Consider the following 22,678-nt stretch of genomic DNA (forward strand, 5'->3'; position numbering starts at 1 on the left):
TTTCATCTGAAAAGATATTTATTTTGAGAATTTCAACTTGCACATTGTACAAAAAATTGACAAATTCAGCAAAAAAACCTATAAAATGTGTATTTTTTCCCTAGCATATTAACATTATAATTTTAAAAAGGGTAAGAGTTAAGTAAACCAAAAATAGGCACATTTGTTCCAGTCTGTCTGCAGTAAAGTGTGATTAAAAACATCCCTGTCTCGTTGAGGTATTAAACTGCAAACTTTGGTAATGGTAGAAAAAGACAAACCCATTCACAAATTTCAGCCTTTTTGGGGTCACGTACAAGAAAATGTTTCAGAAAAGAGTCAGAATTGGTTATTCTCCATTTCCAGGTAGAAACGCAGCGAAACAAAGGCAGAGAAATCAGGTTACCATAATACACCCAGCGGGAGGAAGAAACCCGAACGTCAGCTACAGTGTCGTGTTTTACCCCAATCCGGTTGGCAGGTTGAAACAATTCAGTGCTTATGAAATAAAAAGGAGAAATACGGTGGTTCAGAGCCCGTCGTTCAGCAAAGGACAAAAGGCACTTGAATGGCTTCAGCGATTCCCACAGTGGCATTTCTGGCGAGAGGGACAGGTCCCCAAAAGAAAGAAACCCAACTGAGGTAGAACTTGGTATTGCTCGAGCGCTTGGCTACGCGCAAGCGGCTTGTTTCGATATGCAAAATGAGCAGGAAATGGCTTCTGATTTAGCAAATTTATTCAAAATAATTCTTTCAAATAAAACAAAAGGCAAATACCCACGTGTGGTATTAAAAAAAGAGCGTAAGCCAGGAATCGTTTTGTACAAATCGAGCATCAAAATGCTGCCAAGGTGATGCACATATCTACCTGTATGGCCAAATCCCCATTGAAGATTGTTCTAGCAACCGAGCCATTTTTTTTTTAATTAAAGAAAAATAATATTAATTAAAAAAGAGGGGGCACAGGGGGCGCTCTGAGAACTTTGATCATCATTAGCAGCCTTACCAGAAGCACTTTGTAAGTCCATTTAAAAAACAATAGAATTCTGTGCTGATGAATGGCAGCTTGGGGGGGGAGAAAAGAAACCAAGAACAAACGCAAATTCAACATTTAGAAACAAAAACCCCACAAACATACAAAAGGATATTCCTTGAAGTTTATAGTTTTTTAAAACCAGGGAAGACTGTTTAGGGGTGTGGGAGAACACAGACTACTCTTATTTTCTTTTGTTTTTTACGCCCATTGAAACCCATTAGTAAGTCTGAAGGCAAGGAAATGAGAAGTGCTTTACGGAATCACCGTCCATTGCCGTAGCCGGGGAAGAGCTGACTGAGAATGGTCTGCAGAGTTTTATTCACTTGCATGGTGTAGTTCTTGCCCAGGTCGTAGCGGCAGGCGGGACAGCTGTACACATCGGCCTTGAAGGATCTGTCCAAACAATCCTGTCGGGGGACAAAATAACGGGTTAAGAAATCCAGATGTGCAGCTTAACTTCATCTTTTTATACCCTTGTTCATCCAGGTGCTGACAAGGCCGAGAAACACAGAAGCTGGAGGGAAGGCCTTGTGGCCAGGAAGCCAGTGGTACCTGGGGTGGGTTAGAAGGGGGTGGTCAGTAGGTCAGAGAGGTTCTCCTGCCCCTCTGCTCTGCCCTGGGGAGACCACACCTGGAATATTGTGTCCAGTTGTGGCCCCTCAGTTCCAGCAGGACAGGGAACTGCTGGAGAGAGTCCAGCGCAGCCACCAAGATGCTGAAGGGAGTGGAGCATCTCCCGTGTGAGGAAAGGCTGAGGGAGCTGGGGCTCTGGAGCTGGACAAGAGGAGACTGAGGGGGGACTCATTCCTGGGGATCAAGATGGAAAGGGGGAGTGTCAGGAGGATGGAGCCAGGCTCTTCTGGTGACAACCAGTGACAGGACAAGGGGCAATGGGTGCAAACTGGAACACAGGAGGTTCCACTTGAATATGAGAAGAAACTTGTTTGGGGTGAGGGTGGCAGAGCCTGGCCCAGGCTGCCCAGGGGGTTGTGGAGTCTCCTTCTGTGCAGACATTCCAACCCGCCTGGACACCTTCCTGTGTAACCTCATCTGGGTGTTCCTGCTCCATGGGGGGATTGCACTGCATGAGCTTTCCAGGGCCCTTCAACCCCTGACATCTTGGGATTCTGTGAAAACTCCTGTCATGATGTGCAATAGCGCCCGTGCGTCGGCACGGTCGCAGACAGCGTTCAGGTACAGGGTGGAGATATTTAATTCCAGCACATTTCTAAATATCAACAGTTCCCCTGCAGCTGTTACAGGGTGTTGGAGCTTTGGCAACTTCACATCATTCTTCAGAACACAAACCTGAGCTCCACAAGCCCTGTGAGTGTCCAGCAGGTTCTTCAGCACCTGCTGGGATCGCTGGAGCTCTCGTCAGCCTTAGCGACAACCGTGGATGTTCCTTTAAAGCACAGACTTTTCTATGCCAAAAGAACTTGTATCAAATCAAAGATTTAATATATAAACCTGACTCGTGCTAAAAGACTAATTACCGCCCAAACACCTCTCTCTCACCACTAAACAAGTCAGTTAAAGGCTCAGAACTCAGAGTTTTGTCCATCACTCACCTTGCACACGTTGTGTTGGCACACGGTTGTGACCGGCCGAAACACAACCTCCTGACAGCAAATGCACAGGAAGGCCTCCTCAACTTTATTTAGAAATTTCTGGAAAGAAAACATTGGAATCAACTTCTTCTTGCTGCTCTCTGAAAGATACAGCCAAAAAATCCCCACCTACCACCCTACATTAAATGCAGGGGATTACTTTAGTCATAGAAAGTTTGTTTGTAAAGCTTAGCAAGGCTAAGGGTCTGAGGCTGCTGCTTTAATGCAGCCAAGAGGTTTGTGTCCGGGGACAGAACAGTAGTTGTCACTTTGTTTCTGGGAAAAACAAACCCCAGGACATACCGGTCCATCTTTGAGAGCTTCTAGTACTTCATTCCACAGTTTTTCATTGGCTTCGTCGCTTTTGATAAGAGATTTTTGCTGAGATGTCAGCTTGTACGGCTCAACTTTTGTTTTCTTCGGAGTTCCTGTAGGAGAAGAGATGAGTTTCTCCTCCCCACCTGAAAGGAAACACAATAACTTCTTAAACACACAAGCAAATGCAACCAGAAGAGAGTAACTAGGCAAAACGCACAAAAACCTACAGGGCTTTCATATCCACTTGCCTACTCCACAAACCTGCTGATTTCCTTTTCCTCCTCCTTTTCCCCAGGGTATCAAAATCATCGTCTCCGTTATTTTCTTTCTCCTTGTCTTTATTTGCAACGGCTTCAAGATACCCCTCAGGATACTGCAGCAAAACACAAAGCAAGAAGCATTCAATGCAAACATGCCACTTCATGGGCATAAAGACTGTTACATGTCGCAAAATGATCCCTGAGATTCTTGTTTTATGCAATAAATCCCTGCTCTTGCAGAGCTTTTATGTTGGCTTGGAGCCACCAGTGTGCCCAGGTGGCCAAGAAGGCCAATGGTGTCCTGTCCTGTGTCCAAAAGAGCGTGGTCAGCAGGACAAGGGCAGTGATCCTTCCCCTGTGCTCTGCATTGGGGAGGCCACACCTGGAGTGTTGTGTTCAGTTCTGGGCCCCTCAGCTCAGGAAAGAGATTGAAGTGCTGGAGCGGGTCCAGAGAAGAGCAACAAGACTGGGGAAGGGACTTGAACACAAGACCCATGGGGAGAGGCTGAGGGAGCTGGGCTTGTTTAGTCTGGAGAAGAGGAGGCTTAGAGCTGAGCTCAGCACTCTCCAGAACTACCTGAAGGGCAGTTCTAGCCAGGTGGGGATTGGGCTCTTCTCCCAGGCATCAGCAATAGGACAAGGGGCCATGGGCTTCAACTCTGCCAGGGGAAATTGAGGCTGGAGATGAGAAAGCAATTCTTTGCAGAGAGAGTGGTCAGGCATTGGAATGGCTGCCCAGGGAGGTGCTGGACTCACCGGCCCTGGAGGTTTTGAAACTGAGATTGGACATGGCACTTAGTGCCATGATCTAGTCAATGGACTGGAGTTGGACCAAGGCTTGGACTGGATGAGCTCTGAGGGCTTTTCCAACCCAGTCCATTCTGGGATTCTGTGAAACTATAGAAATTCTGTACAAAAAGGGGAGTTTTACCCATTTAGCCTCCTGATGTAAAAAGAAAACAACCCACAAGACTGAAAGCACTTGTGTTCCCCTCGCTCTAAGGGAGATTATCTTGATTATTACACAAGGATCGTGCTCAGTAAGAATGTACAATAGAAAGATTCCTGTGATCCATCAAATTCATTGCCTGGGGGAACCACGATCATGTCCCAGACGAGTACCTGCATTGTTAGGCCAAGCTTTTTCATCCTGTCCTTTCCTTCTTTGGTCCAAGGAGCAGGTTCTTCATCATCCCTCCTAAGTAAGTAACGCCACACTAAAAATCCAGATTTCCCCGTCTCAGGCCAGTATTTGACAACCTAAAACAAGTCGGATGCAATTCCATCATACACCGTGAAAACCTCTTGGCCGTAACCAAGTGATCTTTCCCTAATTCAGCAGGTGAGTTCAAATCCTTCTTACCTTATATATTCCATCGTATCTGTTCCCTTCGACGGGAGCGTATTTGCTGTGCTTGCCTCCTTTGACGTTCCTCACCACCCGGACCGGCTTCCCGGCCCTCCAGTCCTTGGCCTCAGCGCCGCTCTTGTCGTTGATGGGAGCGCTGCAGTTCAGAGCCAGAGCCCTGCAAGGGAAAGGCACATCACCCCGTGTATTTACCAGGCAGAACTCTGCATTCTGGAGTTGTGATTCCGCAAAGCTTGCATGGGAAACCAGCTACCGAGAGGTAATAAAACTAACTACAACAATATACTGGTAGTGGCATTGTGCTGAACCATAGCAATGGCTCCCAAAGACACGGAACCTTCTGCTTCTTTGTAAAAACAATGTAGCCAGGAGCTCTGCTTGTTATTTTACATAGTAACACTTTCAAGTATCTTGAGTTACACTAAGAATTCTGGGAGATAGAAATTAAGCCTCCTGGCTGGAGACCCCGTTTTAAATACATCGATTATTCATTATGGTACCTTAATGGCCCACCTACTCTAGCCAACGCTTATTTGTAAGAGCAACAGTTCAGAATTACAAGTGATCTGTTCTCCAAAGGTGACAAAAGGCTGCAAAGGTCTTCAGGTGACAGTATGAAAACTTCTACACTTGTTTACTGCTCTGCTCCTTAATTGCATAAACTCAGAGAATGGTTTGGGTTGAAGGGACCTTAAAGCTCCCCCAGTGCCCCCCCTGCCATGACAGGGACATCTTCACCAGCTCAGGTTGCTCAGAGCCCCGTCCAGCCTGGCCTGGGATGTCTCCAGGGATGGTTCATCTACCCCCTCTCTGGCCAACCTGGGCCAGGCTCTCACCACCCTCAGGGCAACAATTCCTTCCTCATGTCCAGCCTGAATCTCCCCTCTTTCAGTTTAAAACCATCACGCCTCATCCCGTCACTACAGGCCCTTGTAAACAGATTCCCGGCTACTACTAAGGTCAAAGTTGCCAACCTGTTCATATTCGTGAGTTTTTGATCACAAGACTGTTCCGCTGTGCGTTTGTTTCCAGAAAGATCACGCCCTCCGCTCCCCGTATACGTGAAGGAATTTCCATGATCCTGCAACACACACAGATGGTTTTGACAGATTAAGAAAAAACCACATTTCAGTAAAAGCAGCAGAGTCCTTTAATCAAGTAGCTTTAACACAGTATTCTCAGAAAAAGCAAAGATGCTTCCTCTGTTTAGGCTCCCGAGCTCAGTTCTCTGGTCCTGTTATATTGTCAAGAGAGAAGAGCCAGGCTCCGTTTTCATAGAATCATTTTGGGTGGAAAAGCCCCTCAGGATTGTTGAGTCCAAGTGTTCCCCTACCCCTGTCCCTGCCCCATGTCCTGAGAACCTCATGTCCGTCTGTCCAGCCCTCCAGGGATGGTGACTCCAGCACTGCCCTGGGCAGCCTGTTCCAATGCCCCACAGCCCTTTGGGGAAGAAATTGTTCCCCAGATCCAAGTTCTAAGAGGCATTTGGGGTGAAGAGGTGCAGGCAGGTAATGCACCAGTGATCCGCAAGAAGAACGAGCAGCAGGACCTGGTGCAGCCCCGTGCGGGTCAGGTTTGGCCAGCAGAACCAAACGGTACACGCAGAAGCAGAACATCTGTCCCCAATTTTGTTCTGAACACTCTTCTGACACCGAAAGATCTGTCAGCACATACCGGGAGACTGTTCAAACCGCGGATGCGATGGAGACCCTGAAAACACATCTAAGGACTTGTGGATTAAAAGCTGATGTACAGATATTAAACTTGATTTAAACGATCCTGTTTCTCAGCTCAGCATATTGTAGTTTGCCTAATTTTCTTCTGAGGAACGTAAGTTTCATCAAGATGGGGAAATGTCTGATATTGTATAAAAAGTAATTAAAGCCAAGTCTTTGTTTTAGCTGCGTGGTAGGTGGGTTCTCAGACATAAATAATGCAGATTCACTCACTATGTCATCTTCATAGCCTCCCGCCAGAACCAAGGAATAAGCGCCGTCGTTACTTCTGCCGTGGATCCCCGCTACGTGCGGCCTGTGAACACCGGACTCGCTCACCTGAGCAACAAAACCATAACAAGGTTCGCAATGCAACTGCTGTCAACAGGCTACAAACAATACAACCACCCGCTGCTATCGAAAATAAGATAAGAAATAACACTATTTAACATTTGTTTTGCATATAATACAGGGTAAAACCGTTCTCGCCACTATCCTGAAAAAACTCCAGGCAGGGGAAAGGAAAGTTGTTATAAAAATTAAGCTGTTGAATATTTCAGTAAATGGAACATGTGGATATTATTTTGTGATGTCAGTTTAGAAATGTGCATCTTTCTCACTAAGATTTCTTATTGAAAAGCTCCAGGGATTTCAGAATAATGCAGGTATTAAAACGCAACGCTTGTATAAGGGGATTGGTCTTGAAAGACCTGCAATAGCAACCCTCATCTAATACTGGAAAAGAACACATCTCCAGGAGAAACTACTGGCAAAGATGTTTGGTTTGGGGGTTTTGAGTCACCAAAAAAAGCACTGAAGGAAAAAAAACCAACCCACTGGACAATGCAGCATTAGTTATGGAACACTTGACCTGGACAAAGCCAGAATTCTTTCCGTTCTGCTCTTACATATCCAGTGACATACACTCCCCAGATTAACTGCTTCAGGTTTCTCACACGAGCTGGGTTATTCCCGTTTGTCTCCTACGGTGGCTCAGGCCGGTGATTCAGCTTCATACCTGAACTCGGAACTTCCACATGGTGCCAACCGGGATGCCGGGAATGGGCCCGTAGTGGTTGGAGGGGACGATGGTACATTCCTTCGTGCGACCCACGCAGGCCATTCCCTGTTCCAAAGGGCGGGACCCATCAGGCAAGAATTACAAGGAACGAACACGCGCTATTCTTCAATATAAAACGGCTTTTGGTTGAACTGACCTTGCCCCAGTCTCTCCGCGAGGATGAATTAGCAGATGCCATCTTTTGTTTCTTTTTACTCGCTTTTAATCTCTCTCCTGCTAAAACCACCTCGCTTGCGTCATTTCGACATTCAGGGCAATACCTAAAGTCACCAGTCAATGACAATTAACTAGTAGCAAAGCCTTAAACGAAAAGAGAACTTGCTCAAAACATACTGAGTTATGCTACAAATTCCCCAAGTGAAACCAGACAAGACACCGAGACAACTCTCAGCACCGGAATTAGACCTGTGCTTGCACCACCTTCTAAAGCCATTGCAGATGTGTCAGGAAACCAGCTGATTTCCCAAAACTCATTGTATAAAATGCTGAGGCAGGACGCAAGCCATATATTTCACTATCTATATGCATATAGATATAGTTAGTGAAGTATGTCTATCACCATATATATTTCATATATAAACCAGTATATATTGCCAGCCTCATATGGTGATGGGAGCTGTGAATACCTGTAAGTGACCCATAAAAACCATGATACATGTTAAGCCTCCTGGCATCAGGTTGGCATTTGGTTTACAGGTACCTGCACTTCTCTTTGAACAGGCAAATAGATCCAAAAGCTAGGAAAATAAGTTGGAAAGCCACTAAACTGATGCTCAGGGAAAGCTATGAAGTCCTACAACAACACAAAAAAGACACAAATCTCTCTTTACAGTCATAATATTGCACCTAAGGGTGAGCCTAAAGCTCTAGACCTCACTTTCTGCTCCTAATTAGATGGTAATTGCGATACCACGCACACGTACTTAGAACTTACCAATCCTCATCATCTGGTATACAACTAAGGGGAGGGTTGAGGCAGTAGATGTGGAAAGCCATATCACACTCATCACACATTAGCTGTTTATCTGGATCTTGTTTACCTCCACAGATATGGCAAGCACAAATTCGGCAGGTCTTGTTGGGGTTGTCCTTACAGGCTTTACACACAGGCCCACTTTGTCCTGGAGCAAAGAGAAACCACGGGTTACTTCAGACTCCAGAAAGCGCCAAGATACGCTGGAAATGGTCAAAGAGTCACAGCTACGAGTGTCTTGGACCTTTGATCCTCACAAAGACAGTTAGCAGAATATCTTTGCAACAGACTCACGTTTTAATGGCCTGGCACTAAGCGGACAAGTACTGCCTGGTTCTTCAATTTTATAGATTTCATCCACTAAAATAATTCTGCAGTCGTTCAAGGAGTCACCAGCTTCCCTGCAAGGAGAAGTTGAGAACAATCAGAAAGAGCAGACAGCGTGAATCCGCATCGGTCCCATTCTCCTGCACCACTGGTGTCACGTTGGTTTTTCAGCGGACTCGCTCGGACCTCATGAAAGCTCGAGCAGAGTTGAACAGTTCAATTTATTCCACATTTCTATTCTTTAGGAATTCGCTTACCCAAGTATTATCTTTGCATTCAGCTCCTTGACCATTTTCGTTTCCTTTTTTTGCTGAATCTCCGCATCGTACCAAAAGCCTCTCTCTTTCGGTTCGTCAGGGTTGTAGTTGACCATCACCACCTGTCCTACTTCGAGCTGGTGCCACTTCAAAATAGTCCGTGCACGAGCCCGTACATCGCTCGAACTCAACTGTACAACTCCATTCTCTGGATAACTTGAAGCAGAAGGGAGGCGAAGAGGGACAGAGAAGGTCGATTTACAGACCAGTGCCACACAACGTACAAGAAAACCATGAAGAATGAAAATCTTCTCCCACACAGACACGGCCAGAACCGGACGGTCCAACTCTGCTACTACTGTGTCCCACTTCACCTTGGATATTTCTAAAAACGCGATTCCAGCCCCCAGAACTCCCGTTGAATCCCAACTGTAAGCGTAGGGCAACAAGATGCTGAAGGGAGTGGAGCATCTCCCGTGTGAGGAAAGGCTGAGGGAGCTGGGGCTCTGGAGCTGGACAAGAGGAGACTGAGGGGGGACTCATTCCTGGGGATCAAGATGGAAAGGGGGAGTGTCAGGAGGATGGAGCCAGGCTCTTCTGGTGACAACCAGTGACAGGACAAGGGGCAATGGGTGCAAACTGGAACACAGGAGGTTCCACTTAAATTTGAGAAGAAACTTGTTGGGGTGAGGGTGGCAGAGCCTGGCCCAGGCTGCCCAGGGGGTTGTGGAGTCTCCTTCTGTGCAGACATTCCAACCCGCCTGGACACCTTCCTGTGTAACCTCATCTGGGTGTTCCTGCTCCATGGGGGGATTGCACTGGATGAGCTTTCCAGGGCCCTTCAACCCCTCACATTCTGGGATTCACAGGACTCATTAATGTAATTACTGCATCAGCCCCGTTCTGCTGTACCTTGTAGATCGCTACAATAAAATTTCCCATCAACATCATGACCCAAATGACTTTATTAGCCAAGAAGCGAACAAAACTCACTCTTCATATTTGACGTGGTATATCACATCTTCTTCAGGAATGGCTGTGGGCTGATCGGGGTCCGCGCAGCTGTCAGCCGGTTCATTTGGCGGGTTTTTTCTGGTGACATTCACAACCTGGGCTTCAAACCACGCTCCCATATTTGTATCACGAGCATCGACCAAGTCATTGATCTACACAAAGCAAAGCACAGCGCTCAGCGAAATGGATTAGCAAACAAAGCATCAAACTAAGCATTGATTTCCAAGTCTACCCAAAGACTCAACCACCTCAAGAACACCAGCATTATCAAGATAATTAACACATTGTCTTAAAAATTAAGATCTCCTTCGCCTCCCCAATCCCATTGTGCAGCCCTACATGTTTCTCAGGTTGAACCTTTAAGGCTAAAATTCCATTGACACCAACACGTACAAACAGCTTATTTAGTACCAAGCATAATGAGTTACTCTAGAACAGGCTTCCAGAACTGTCTTGCTCATAGTCTGGCAAAGACATGACCAGATCTGTAATAAAATCCATTGAAACAGAGAGGAAAACGGTTCTGAACAGCCGGTTGAGATTTTCTTTTGTTCATACAAGAACGTTTCGGCTTTGACAAATGCAGTGACTCCAAGCAAAAAAGCAATTAATGTATTGTAGTTTTAGTTGAAAGGCTAAAATGGAAAATATTTTGACCCATAGTGTTGCATTTAATTGGTTTGTGGGTTGGTTGGAGGCTTGAAGAAAAAATTACAAATAAAAAGGAAACAATTGAGGCGTGAAAGATCGTCAGAAATTCTCAGCTACCCAGAACCAAATCCCCCCCAAAGCGCAGTTTTAATTCATCTCAGCTGTTTAACGACCCACCTTATAGAGGCCGAAGCCGGGGTCGGTCCAGAGCGGCTGCGCGGCCGTGCCGGGCTGGTCCTGCGGCTCCGCGGCCCCTTCGCCGTTGTGGGAGCTCTTGTCCGATTCGCTTTGGCTGGAGCCGCAGCCGGAGTCGGTGTCGGAGAGCTCGGGCGCCTTGTCCTGAGCAACGGGAGGGACCGCCGGGCTCTGCCTGACCAGGAGCTGCACGATGTCGTTGAGGCCGACGCTGTAATCGAAAAGGGAGTGCCCGTCCTCCATCTGCAGGGAGAGCATCGCAAGGATCCGGTTATTTCACCCAACGGAGCCTTTCCGGCTCAAAACCACCCATTGCGCTGCCATCGTGCCTGTGCGCCGAGAGGCCGCGGTGCTTCAGACCCATCAACAACGGAGGAACTTGGCAGCTCTTCTGCATCGCAGTTACTTAGAGGTTATTCTTCTTCCTATTTAATATGTTGGTTTTTTCAATAGGCTCTACCAGCTACAAGAGCCAGACTGCCACGCTGCGCTAGACTTGCTGCCCAGATTAAGCCACAGAATTCTACAGGATCTGGGAAGGTTTGTGGGTACATTCTGACTTAAAGAACTACAGATCCCCTACATTCCCATCAAGATTTAAAGCTAATTCCACCTGCCATACAAACTCCGAAGTTCTTGCTGTCATTCAGACATCCCGTAACACTAACACAAATTAGTCTTTATATTTAATTGTGTACGCTCCGGCTTATTGTCACAACATCGCCCTGTTAAACGCGGCCTAAGTAGAAGCCCAAGAGTGAATCGCCACCTTTTCTCTGGGAAAGCGCACAACTTTTTTCCATTGAAAGTCAAATCAAAAGAGGTTCAATTCAACTTGAAAGCAGCCAATCACTTTGGAGCGCGGCCAGGCGTGCCCTCATTTCACACCCTCGCTAATTTTAAGAGCGTATTTTGCATCGTATGTAGTCAAATCAAGATCCTACCCCTGCGAAAGTACAGAGGACCCGGCGTGTCTCAATTCCCCTCAAGAGCAAACCAAGAAGCGCAACCATTTTAGAGTTAAACTGTCGGGCAGTTGGAAGTTTAGACAAGTTCACCACATAGTTAAGGTCTGACTAAGAAATTATACAGGAAATGATCGTCCCCTTCCAGCCCAAACCACCAGAAAAAGCAACCCCCAGGGCTTTGTTCTCTATCAGTGGGAAACAGAGCAAAACCACAAAAATTTGCACTTCACAGGAATCACCATGATAATTCAATTCTGATTTATGGCATAAAATGGCAATGGAACAATCCCTGGAAATCTGACTGTACAGGAAGCGATCTGGACTTTTCTTTTCTGGTTTAGAGATGAAAACTCATTGAGATACACGAGAACAAAGCAGAGATGGGTTGTTTCTTCTGAACAGAGAGACGGGATGGCAAACACGGCGCCGTTATCACCGAAGAACACGAGTGACAACAGGTGCGGACAGAGCTGGAACGGCAGAGAGCGCAGGAAACCGCAGGAGCTCGGGGGCCCTGAGAGAAACGCGGCGTCGGAAAACGTCCCCCTGACACGGGAGGCGGGTTTTTCATTAACAACTAGTTCCCTAACATCATTTTTAATTTTTAACTAATAACTAATCACATTCCTGATGATTCAAAAAGCCAAAGCACCAGCGAGCGCGGCGGGGAACCGTGACTAAGAGGTTAGATCACACCGGATAACTGTTTCTGCCTAAAACCGCGCCTAAACTAAGGACTACTGGAATTCCGCAAAGAGGAATTATCTTTGTTAGGCAAGAGCATCCTTCCCAAGGACGTTACTGCTCCCACCAAAAATCTGTTTAACCTCAGACGCCCTGTGTCGGGAAGTCTGATGGTTGTGAGTGTCCCCCCTTATCGCTTTATCTACAACCACAAATGGCTAATTACCGCACCCCAACTTACACCGACACAGCAGAACGGAGGTGACACGAGCCCTTCAGATTCTACATATTCCTACAAGCCTCTTTTACTCCTAGCAGTCCCCAAGTTTGTTAATTAAAGCTATTCCAGGTGTATTCCCATATCCTACACTCGCACCTGCTAATTACCACGTGCAGCTCGCTCTAATCACCCCGAAATGGAGGGAAACGTGGAAAAAGAGTCTAATTCCCCCCATCCCACAGTATTTCAACTGCAGACTAAACTCGTTATTTCTGTAATTAATGTATTTGAATGCCCAGCCCCTAGTTCAGACGTGTCTCGAGCAGGAAGGTTTGGTGCTACACAGGGTATGGAAAAAGCCTTTGTAAACAGTCTCAATTGTCTTTAATACTAATTTAGACGCGTTATTAACTCACGTGGAAGAAAATACAACTGTGATAGCAAATATACTGTCAGAACACAATAAACTACTGAACCACTCGAGATTTCACAGCGAGTTCCGCACCTAATGAGATTTTGATAGAAGAACCTAAAAGCTGCTGGTCCAGCCTACAAAGCAAGATCAGAAACGGGACCTTTACGGCTTCCAGAGCAATAAAAGCCACAAGGCTTGAGAAGTTTTAAGCGCTAGATCGCAAAGCCCGCGGTAACGTTGGTGGGTTCAGAGATGCTTCGCGAAGGCAACGCACTAGACAAAAAATAATAAGGAAAAACCCACGTTTGCAAGTGGGAGAATGAAGCCCACTATCTGGCTAACTCCTCTCCTTGCGGAGCAGCGGGAAAGGGAGCCCGGAGTCACTAGATGGCAGCAAAATATCCCGTTTTCATGCAAGAAAAATACAATAAAATAACTGATCCCTCCCCAGCTGGCGGGGGACAGAGTCTGGGGGGCGGGGGAGGGCGGGGGTCCCGCAGGCGCTCGAGCGGCCCCGCCCCCGCTGCTGGGGCTGTCAAACCCCCCCGGCCCGTCGGTACCTGCTTGCCCCGGTAAAACAGCCGTTGCCGGTGGGGCTCGACCCCGAACACCTCGTGTATCCGCAGCCGCAGCCCCTCCACCTTGGTGAGCTTGGAGAGCGAGTCCACGCGGTGGATCTCCTTCCCGTCCATGGTGCGCACCTGGATCCACATGGCGCCGGTCCTGCTCGGCCCCGGGAGGGAACGGAACGGGGTTAAAGCGACGGGAACCGCGGAGCCCGGCGCGCCCGGTACCGTATCAATGGGATCGCTCAAGCCACCGCGCCGCCCCGGCCCACCAGCTGCTCGCCACGCCCACTTTCTACTCCCCCCCGCGCTATTGGTCGACAACCCGGCCGGCTCCAGCAGCGATTGGCTACTGGAGGTTTGGCCCCGCCCCCTCCCACGCTGCGCTAACGGCTTCAGCTGCGCCCGTGACTCTCTGGCCGCCTCGCGGGCGGGCGCCGCGCGCCAACTGTATCTCGCGCCACAATTGAAACGCTCCCTCGGCTCTCGCGGGGGAATCCCCCGCCCCGCGCGGCCCACGGCCCGGCTCTCGCGAGAACATGCAAATGACAGCCGAGGGGCAGCGAGCGGTCTTAAAGGGGCCGCCGCCAGCCGGGGTCTCCACGCTGTCCCCCGGGAGCAGCCCCCGCCCATCGCCCGGCAGCTGCGGACCCACACCCCGCACACTCACCCCGGGACGGGGCGGGAATCGCTTTTGGTCCAACGGCGGAAAAAAAAAAAAGGGGGTGTCAGCGGCCCCCGCCGCCGCCAGCCCCGAAAGCCAAGCGGGGCGATGCCGGCCCGCGCCCCCGCCGGTCACCACCCGCCGCTCACACCCCCTCCCGCGGGCCCGTTTCGGAGGCGGCGCGGGGAGGGGGGGGGGGGGGTCGCTCCCGCAGCCCCCGAGCGATGCGTCCCGCCAACCGGCACCGGAGCGCTCACCCCCCGGGGAGACCCGCCCCGAGCCGGGGGGGCGAGCAGCGGAGCCGCACCGCTAACCGGCAGCTGTCACCAGCTCGGGAGCCGCTCCCCGCAACGCTCCCGGGGGATACAAACCCCTCCGCCACCCTCCCGGTGACCCCGCGGCGGGCTGGGGCAGGGGGGCGGCCCGGCGGGACTCACCGGTGTGGCGGTGCTGGAGGCCGGTGCCGTGCTGCACCCGCCGCCCGCGCCTGTCCCCGGGCTTTGGAGTTTGGCGCGGAAAAGCCCCGTGCGCGGCGGGCGGCCGCCGATTGGCCGCCGCTGGCGGGAACGAGCGGGGGGGGCGGAGCCGCCGCCTCCCGGGAACGCGGGATGGGGGGGGACCCGCCGGAACCGGCGCTTCCCGGGGATTCCCGGCCCGGCGACCCCCGCTCCGCTACCGCGGGGGAGCCGGCAACCCCCTCCCCAAATTCCCAAGGTCCCCCCGTCCAGGAAAGTCCCGCCGGTGCTGAGACAACGGTGCCGGTTTTTATTCTAAAAAGGGGGTCACCGGAGAGGGGACAGGACAGGAATGATTCCCCCTGTGACAACCGCTCTCCTCACCCGAGGGGTCGCGTCTCCCCCGGGGAGCTGCTCTCCCTGCTGTGATGCAAATAATCGGAATAAACGGAATAATCGGAATAAACCGAATAATCTGAATAATCCAAATAATCCGCAAGAGGCCTCTAACTCCCCAGGCCGTTAGGTCTGGGTCACTTCTGGGGCTTGTGCACGGCCCCGCTCCTAAAAACATGGCCTGGGTGACATGGCAGAACCACACACGTGGGGCGCGAGCGGACAAAAAGAGCTGGTCTGGAAGGAGGTTTTTCCCCAAAACTCCTAACGCTACGAGGAAATTAGAAATGATAAAGTGTTCTTAAGATGGCCATCGGATGGAGTAAACTGTAAGCAGGGGATTACCATGAGGTTTCTGAGAAAAGTCGGCTCCAAAAGAAGCACAAAAACTGGTGGTTGGGGGGGAAGAGCCGCCGGGGTGCGAGAGCGGGAATGGCGGCGGGTTGGGCGCTGCGGCACAGCCCCGGCGGCACCGCCACCCGAGGCCCCGGCGGCCTGACCGCGCACAAAGAGAACACGAGGCGCCGCCGAGAGAAATGCAAAAACTGGTATTTCCCGTGTTACACCCCGCCCCTGCACCCGCGGAGCCAACCTCGCGCGTGAAAACACGCCGACATCGCAGCGACGCGGCACCCCCCGCCCGGTTTGCAGGCAGCCGGGCTGAATACACACCACGCTCAAAGCCGCCGGAGCAGCGGGCGCCTCTTCCCGATCCCCCTCCTGCCGTAGGATCTGTTGGAGATCCCACGGCTAAGCCCCGGATTGCAGGTTGGAAGTCGCTGGCCTAGATTAGGTTAGTACCAAAGGTTGGGCTTGTGTCACTGCACAAAAGCCGTGAATCTGACCTGCGACCTGCAGCAGTCAGGCTTCATTTCCTCGCAGAGCTGAAGGTTTTGCAATGCAGAAAGTCATCTTTTTCTCCTTATAGATGCACTAGAGTCTTAACCTTGACCTTCCCGCAGGGTTATCAGACGTTACAGACCTGGCAGGGAGCAGAAGCAAAGCCTGAGTGTTGGAAAAGCCATTTTCAACCTCGTAAGGAGACGCCACGTGTCTAAAGCATCTCAGGTTTGGCTCTCCCAGCCTAAAGTTCAAATCAGTGTTGCTCACCAGCGCACCTGGATCCATATTCTGCCACCCACACATGTCCCGTTTCCAGAGGAACCCACATCCCTCACGGCTTCCAGGTGCAGGACAGTTTAATAACAGACTTTTACTACCCTCTTTCAGCCTTTTTGTTTCAGCATCGCTTATATCTCTATAGTAAAGTGCTGTAAGAAGGTCCAAAAAAGCCACTTTCAGGTACAGACCTTGAGTGTGTCCCATTGGGCTGATGTACAATAATTGTATATGTGAACAGTTACCTATTCATGTCACACACACAGGTGCTAAATGTGTTTCTGAGAGCACCTTATTGCCTTGCGCTCCGTCTCGTGTTCATTTAAGAATACACATCCATGGACCCAAATACACAACACAGTTCCCGTTCCAGCGCAGGGGATGCGGTTTTACCGTAAGACACAGATTGTTTGAGGAAAAAGGCTCCGGCCGGTTGTGTGTGACTCGTAGCACCCCTAAAACTGTCAGCCCACTTTCTCGAGAAACCTTTAGTCATTCGGTGAACCCACGCCACGAAAAACCGTGCTGCATCCTACATGCTGTTCAGTTGAGTCTACGGATCACTTTAAATACAGCTCAATTCTAGATCGTTCTAGTAGTGATTTCATAGAGGTTAGATTATATATGCTCTCCTTCTAAGGTCCTCTCTTCTGCTAAAACTAGAACATTGCTGGAGTAACTTAAGACATTATTGTATCAGTTACCTGAGAGGCTGAGGAGTTTGAGTTTCCTCCCTTTCAGAGTGTTTGAGGCATTTCTTTGCTCTGGAGTTCCAGTTCTGATTGAAAACACTCTTCTACCATCTGGTAAAAGCCCCACGCTGTGAGGAAACAATATCTCGCTCCTCCTGCCAGCAGGGACATCCAGCTCGGTTTATGGAAACTTAAAGCACTGTTGAATTCGTTTGCAGAATGATGCAGTTAACAAGACAGAATTCTAAGTCTCCCAGCCCATGGTTGTGTAGTTCGGAGTGAAATTTTGGCACAAAATGTATAGGAGAAACCAAAGTCCAGGCATGCACTAAGATCTACCGGCTGATAAACATCATTAAAACAAGTCTTGGATGTTGAAGAATTGACAACCGATCTCAACGGTTCCAAGGGGGCCACATTTGCCCTTGGGTGGGCAGCACAATGTCCCCGTTACGGTTCCTATGATTCACCGAACACCCCTTACAATGCTTTTACAGCACTTTCTGGGAAAAATAGCAGAAGGCTGGTCCTACAAAACCACAAGAAGCATCACAAGAGGTACAAACACCTTAAATGATGAAGAGGCTCATGGTAACAGCAAGTTGCAGAACGCCAGCTGGGTTCAGGGATGCTCAGCTCACCCCCGGCTCCCCTCCGCATGCACCAGCTGAAGAGGCCACATCTGCTTGGTCCGAGGGATTTGCTGGGGCTCAGATTCATCTAAAATAACAGGGGTAAAGCTAATGAAACTCCAAGAGTGGGGGCTGCAAAGGAAGGAAAGAAGCCTGTGTTTGATTGCTGGGGAAGCCAGAGTGGAGGTCTCAGCAATGGCCTGAGATGGACAGGACACACTTGGCAGGCCCAGATGCCATCCACTCTCTCATCTACCAAAAACCAGCCTTATGTCAACCACCCCAAGGCTGCCCGAGGCCTGACACAAGAGGGAGGAGCAGACGGGTGTGTAGAAAACCAGTCTGCAGTCTGGTGAACCGGGAGAGCAGCCAAGACCCCATCAGGCTGCTCCCTGCAGTGAGGGCAAAGCGAATGGGGGCTCGGGGCAGAAACTTGCCTCTGTTTTCGGGTAGGGGAGGTGCTGGAAGGGAAGAAGGGGCTGCAGAACCTCCAGGTAGCGGGAGACACGCAAGTCCTGTGTGTGCGGGTGCAGGTGAGGGCAGCAGAGAGCTGCAGCGCGCCCTGAGCTGCTCTGAACACTCAGAGACACCAAGGGGGTGGTTGGGAGGCAAGAGCTGGGCTGAAGCTTTTGGTACCTCTCTGGAGAGTTGTTTGCAGAAGGACACAGCACTGTGAAGGCCGTTGCCTTCGGAGATCGTCAGGGAAAGTCTGGGGGTAGAGCTGGGGTGGCACAGGACAGGATCCAGCAAGGTGTTGTCTTCTGCCGTGGTCCTGCCTCCGTGGCTGTGCTCAGGATCCAGACACCCAGCGCTGCAGGACCAGCTCAAGGACGCCCAAGGGCTGTGGTGAGGAGCACCAGCAACTGCTGCGGCTGGCGGGAAGCTGCAGCGTTAGAGGGACAGAGCGCTTTGAGTTGATTTGAGCAGCTAAAACCATTTCTGCCACCGTCACCCCAAGGACCACTCGCTCCCAACATGGGGAAGCAATGGGGGAGAGGAAGACAGGACCAGGAGAAAGCAGAGCCTCTGGGAAGTGGAGATGTCAGCAAACATCTTGTGGACCTTGCACAGGTTGATTTGTCCCCTCAGAGGGCTCCAGACAACATTGTACTGCAGCTCGTACAACACCTGAGCTGAGCGCCACAGAGCAGCTCAAGCAGTTTGCTGGATGCCCAAGGGCTTTGCTTGACTTAACCAAGGAACAGAAATCAAAGCAACGCGTGCCTCGCCCTTGAATCGGCTCTTCTCGTGCCTGCACCTGCCCCAGGGAAGGTGACCGAGGCACCGTGGCAGGTTATTAATGGAGTAAATGCCATGGAAGATCAGTAACTCATTTCCTTTGCAGCACATGAACACCTGCAGGTGGGCGCTCCAGTGTCACATGCGGCCTCTGGTCCCCAAAGTGACAATGCTGAGCTGTGGCGCACCACAGGAATCCACACGGGACTGGGAACACACAGCTGGAGAGGCCTCGGCCACATGCAGACCCCAGGACCAGCTGAAATGAGAGCTGTAAGCCAGCAGGCAAGCGGGGTTTCCTGGCTCCTGATGGGCACAGGAGATGGGGTTTACATCTGGGAACCACCAAAAGGATCTGCCCCTTGTCTTGATGACACAGCATTTACACAAAGTCACCGCAGCCACTGCCACGACGCTGCCTCTTGTTGGAAGCGCTGCCCAGTGCCACAGGGCTCGTTCGTCCCGGCCAGCAACTCCCTTTCTCTTCCCCAAACGTGTTTCTCTGCTTCCTCCTACGCCCTTCCCACGCCCACCAGACTTCTTAGAACCGATTTTATCTCAGCTTTAAGTATGTGGCGTTTATACAGTAACGAGATTCACAGAAACGATCGTGCAAACCTTTGCTCTGGAATTGCAAACGAATTTTCAGTGTTCTGACACTGCAGGCAGGAGATCCAAGCATTGGGACTTTGACCTAGTAACTAAAGCTACACTTTAGATATTAAACATTGCCTCATTAATTATAATTATCAATGTTATCTCAGGCAAACCCTGTGACACTTCTGCTCACATTCGTTCGTGCTACAAGCCCCATGGAGGTGTATCATGCACATCACGCTGTTCTACCCACCGGGGTGATGAAATACAACCTGCCTGATGAGACTTTCACCATCACCTCCACAACTGGCCTGCTCAGGCCCTTCACGCCCACGAACTGACTATTTGCATCATTGACGCTGTACCTGAGGACGCGGCCACTGTCCGTATACATTCAGAAAAAATTAGGATTGGTTTCTTGATTCCTAGTTCCTGAAAATAAAGTATCATCAGATCTTCAGAGGACAGACAAGAGCATCTATTCTTTCCCCTGCACACATTACAATGTATAAAAGCCACCGTGTGATACCTACTAATCACCTTAAGTTTTAGTACGAGACACCGAACACTTCAAAACTGTGAAGGGAATGAGATCAAAGGAGGGACCGTGCGCTGCCAGGGAGTTTGGCAGATGAAAGGTTCACCGGTGACGCTACAATATGAAGTTTATGTCACACAGACAAATACACAAAACGTCTTCTCGGCAACACGCGTGGTAAAAGAAGCAAAAGCCACCATCTGCAGTTCACAGGGGACATCAGGAAGAGGCCTTTTCAGCCAGCGACTCCACGATAAATCTGACTCAGGTAAAGAGGGGGATTCCTTTGAACCTCAAAGCTGGGAAGTGGCAATTGCCTGCATTTTTGTCACCTTAACAGCACATTTTCAAAAAATGTTGACAACCTCCTGCTCCGCTGCCTTCGCGGCTTTTTGTGGGCAAGACAGAAATGAGACTCTTGTCTCCTGCATTCACCGGCCAAAACCAAGGTGACTCAATCACTTTAATAGCTTTAGAAGACTTCAGATAATTCTTACCTGTGCCTCAGTTTCCTCCCCTACTGATCTTGAAAACAGACAACAGGAAGCTTAATTGATGGTTCCAAACTAGTTTTTGAGATCTGAAGATGAAAAGGCACAAATAGAAAAGCAAAGCGTTAGCTAAAATTTGTGTTATTGCTGTTGCTATTCAAGATCCCCAGTTTCCTGCAGCTGGACTCAGAGTCCTGCATTGCTGGGCCCTCTGCAAGCACAAAAATAAAAGGCAACCCCTATCTTGATAATCCCAGCAAACTTGCGAAGCAGCACGTTTCACCATCATGTATTCACCAGGCAAGGGCTGAGTGGAGAGCGTGTCTCACTCCTGGGGCAGCTACAGCACCCGTGCTGCAGGGCAGGAGAGATGTGCCAAGAAAACATCACATCCAAGTGCTGTTTCCACATCACAGCCCCCATGTCCTGCTTCTCTGGGACTCCCTGACAACATCTGCCATGCCAGGACCAGCCCAAGAGCAGGTGTTGGTGTGGACTTGCCAACCGTGCTATTGGCTGCTAAGGCAGCTGCTCTTCGGAAAAAGCCAAGTGCTCTGAGATGCCCCGGCGGGCGTGTCCTTCTTAGGATGGTTCGTATTGAAGGGACCTTCCCAGCCCCCAGTGCCCCCCCTGCCATGAGCAGGGACATCTTCACCAGCTCAGGTTGCTCAGAGCCCCATCCAGCCTGGCCTGGGATGTCTCAGGGATGGTTCATCTACCCCCTCTCTGGCCAACCTGGGCCAGGCTCTCACCACCCTCAGGGCCAACAATTCCTTCCTCGTGTCCAGCCTGAATCTCCCTCCTTTAGTTTAAAACCATCACCCCTTGTCCTATCACAACAGGCCCTGCTCAAAAGTCTGTCCCCATCTTTCTTATCGACCTCTATCAGACAAACATCAGTGGACACTCGGCAGCAACCCCACTCCTTGGCCACCACGTCCCTGGAGGGTCTCCAATCCCCGCACACACCTCCCGCCCCTCCCTCTCCCACCCACTCCCCATTGGCCAGGCCCACACCTGCAGCATCCTGATTGGCTGCCTCGGCTGCTCGTCAGGCCCTGGGGGTATTTCTGTGGGGCGACGCCCAGCACTCCCTGTCCCGTCAGTGCCGGGGTGCGCAGGAGCCAGGTAAGGCAGGGCTGGGGGGAGGCGGGTTTTTGGGCTGTTGGTTTGGCTTGGGGCTGGGAGGGACCCCCTCAAAGCTGCCCCTAGCTTCCCCAGGGGCTCTGCAGCCCTCTTGGGGATGGAGGCTGGAAGCTGGGCTTAGAAATGGCTCCATGCCCAGAGCCTTGGGCTGGGAGCATTGAGACTAAAACGTCCTCGCTGAGGGGGTTCTGTTCCCCACGCTGCGCCCGTGGGGCTTTTCCAGCTCCCTGGGGAAGCGCAGAGCTGTGTGCTGCGTCTCTGCTGCTTTGCCCCATCTGTGCATGGGGGTGTGTCTCGTGCTGGGCTTTTGGAAGCCAAAGGTGACATCTTACGGTGTCACCCTGAGTCTGCTGTGCCTTGGGGAAGAGATGAAAGGCTCCAAATCCATCCCCAAGGGCTTCAAATCCATCCCTAAAGGCTTCTTCCTAGCCCTGAGATGACTTCTTGGTAACATTATGGGTGTGATTGAGTAGCTTTGGGTCTGAAAGCTCTTTCCTGCTTGCTGAAGATCCAAGACGGGTCCAGAGGTGGCCCTGTCACCCAGCCATGCGGGGACAGCCCGTGACCGCACCAGCCATCCCCCTCGGCTTTGGGCAGCGGGATGTGCCATCAGCTGGGCATCCCCTTCCTGTTGACAGCGCTGCCGGGCCTGCCTGTAGCTATTTCACATGACAGTTTGGCATGATAATAGTGTTAACGAAGGGTGGCGTGACTTGACAAGGTAACTTCTTGCTCAAGGGCTCCGTGTCTCTGCAGATGGAGCCTCTGTCAGCTCCAGCGCTTGGCAAACTAGCTCAGTGTTTCTCAAGACGAACAGGGTTCTTAAATGTGGTCATCACTACCTGAAACTTGTGTGGCTGTGGAGGACTTCAAAGATTGAAGCTGGTTCTGCTGAAACTTCCATATGAAAATGTGCGTTGAAGAGCAAGGGCCGTGCTGCTTGCTCTGCAAGTTACAGCTTCTGTCTGAAACTCAGAGTTTTGTCCTCATGGAAAAACTGGTAAATGGAAAGTGCTGGAAAGCCCAGAGGCTGTTTTAAGTAAATTCTCTCTCCTCTTTCCTAAAATATCT

General features: G+C 50.4%; 2 protein-coding genes across 8 annotated transcripts in view; one reads left to right on the forward strand and one right to left on the reverse strand.

The window, feature by feature from the left end:
- Window positions 1–22,678, reverse strand: part of UHRF1 (ubiquitin like with PHD and ring finger domains 1) — a 27,276-nt gene continuing 4,598 nt past the window's right edge. Inside the window, exons 2-19 of one of the 4 annotated variants that reach the window (XM_065042634.1) lie at window positions 20,468–20,550; window positions 15,999–16,135; window positions 13,633–13,795; window positions 10,768–11,028; window positions 9,919–10,091; window positions 8,926–9,141; window positions 8,636–8,742; window positions 8,303–8,489; window positions 7,505–7,628; window positions 7,306–7,413; window positions 6,522–6,626; window positions 5,547–5,653; window positions 4,567–4,729; window positions 4,326–4,463; window positions 3,205–3,316; window positions 2,929–3,086; window positions 2,587–2,685; window positions 1–1,422 (exon numbers count right to left, since the gene is read on the reverse strand). In XM_065042634.1, the coding sequence (XP_064898706.1) occupies window positions 1,276–1,422; window positions 2,587–2,685; window positions 2,929–3,086; window positions 3,205–3,316; window positions 4,326–4,463; window positions 4,567–4,729; window positions 5,547–5,653; window positions 6,522–6,626; window positions 7,306–7,413; window positions 7,505–7,628; window positions 8,303–8,489; window positions 8,636–8,742; window positions 8,926–9,141; window positions 9,919–10,091; window positions 10,768–11,028; window positions 13,633–13,785 (2,358 nt within the window). In that variant the 5' untranslated portion in view covers window positions 13,786–13,795; window positions 15,999–16,135; window positions 20,468–20,550 and the 3' untranslated portion in view covers window positions 1–1,275. Of the gene's footprint in view, window positions 1,423–2,586; window positions 2,686–2,928; window positions 3,087–3,204; window positions 3,317–4,325; window positions 4,464–4,566; window positions 4,730–5,546; window positions 5,654–6,521; window positions 6,627–7,305; window positions 7,414–7,504; window positions 7,629–8,302; window positions 8,490–8,635; window positions 8,743–8,925; window positions 9,142–9,918; window positions 10,092–10,767; window positions 11,029–13,632; window positions 13,796–14,739; window positions 14,876–15,998; window positions 17,833–18,232; window positions 18,638–20,467; window positions 20,551–22,678 lie in introns of those variants that run through there. The other 3 variants (XM_065042632.1, XM_065042633.1, XM_065042631.1) reach the window with 3 other exon arrangements.
- Window positions 21,510–22,678, forward strand: part of LOC102096855 (perilipin-3) — a 9,435-nt gene continuing 8,266 nt past the window's right edge. For all 4 annotated transcript variants that reach the window (XM_065042629.1, XM_065042630.1, XM_021289642.2 and 1 more), the window contains exon 1: window positions 21,510–21,589. The gene's annotated coding sequence lies outside the window, so the exon portion shown is untranslated. The remainder of the gene's footprint in view (window positions 21,590–22,678) is intronic.

The sequence above is a fragment of the Columba livia genome, chromosome 27 (assembly GCF_036013475.1).
Source record: "Columba livia isolate bColLiv1 breed racing homer chromosome 27, bColLiv1.pat.W.v2, whole genome shotgun sequence".
NCBI lineage: Eukaryota > Metazoa > Chordata > Aves > Columbiformes > Columbidae > Columba > Columba livia.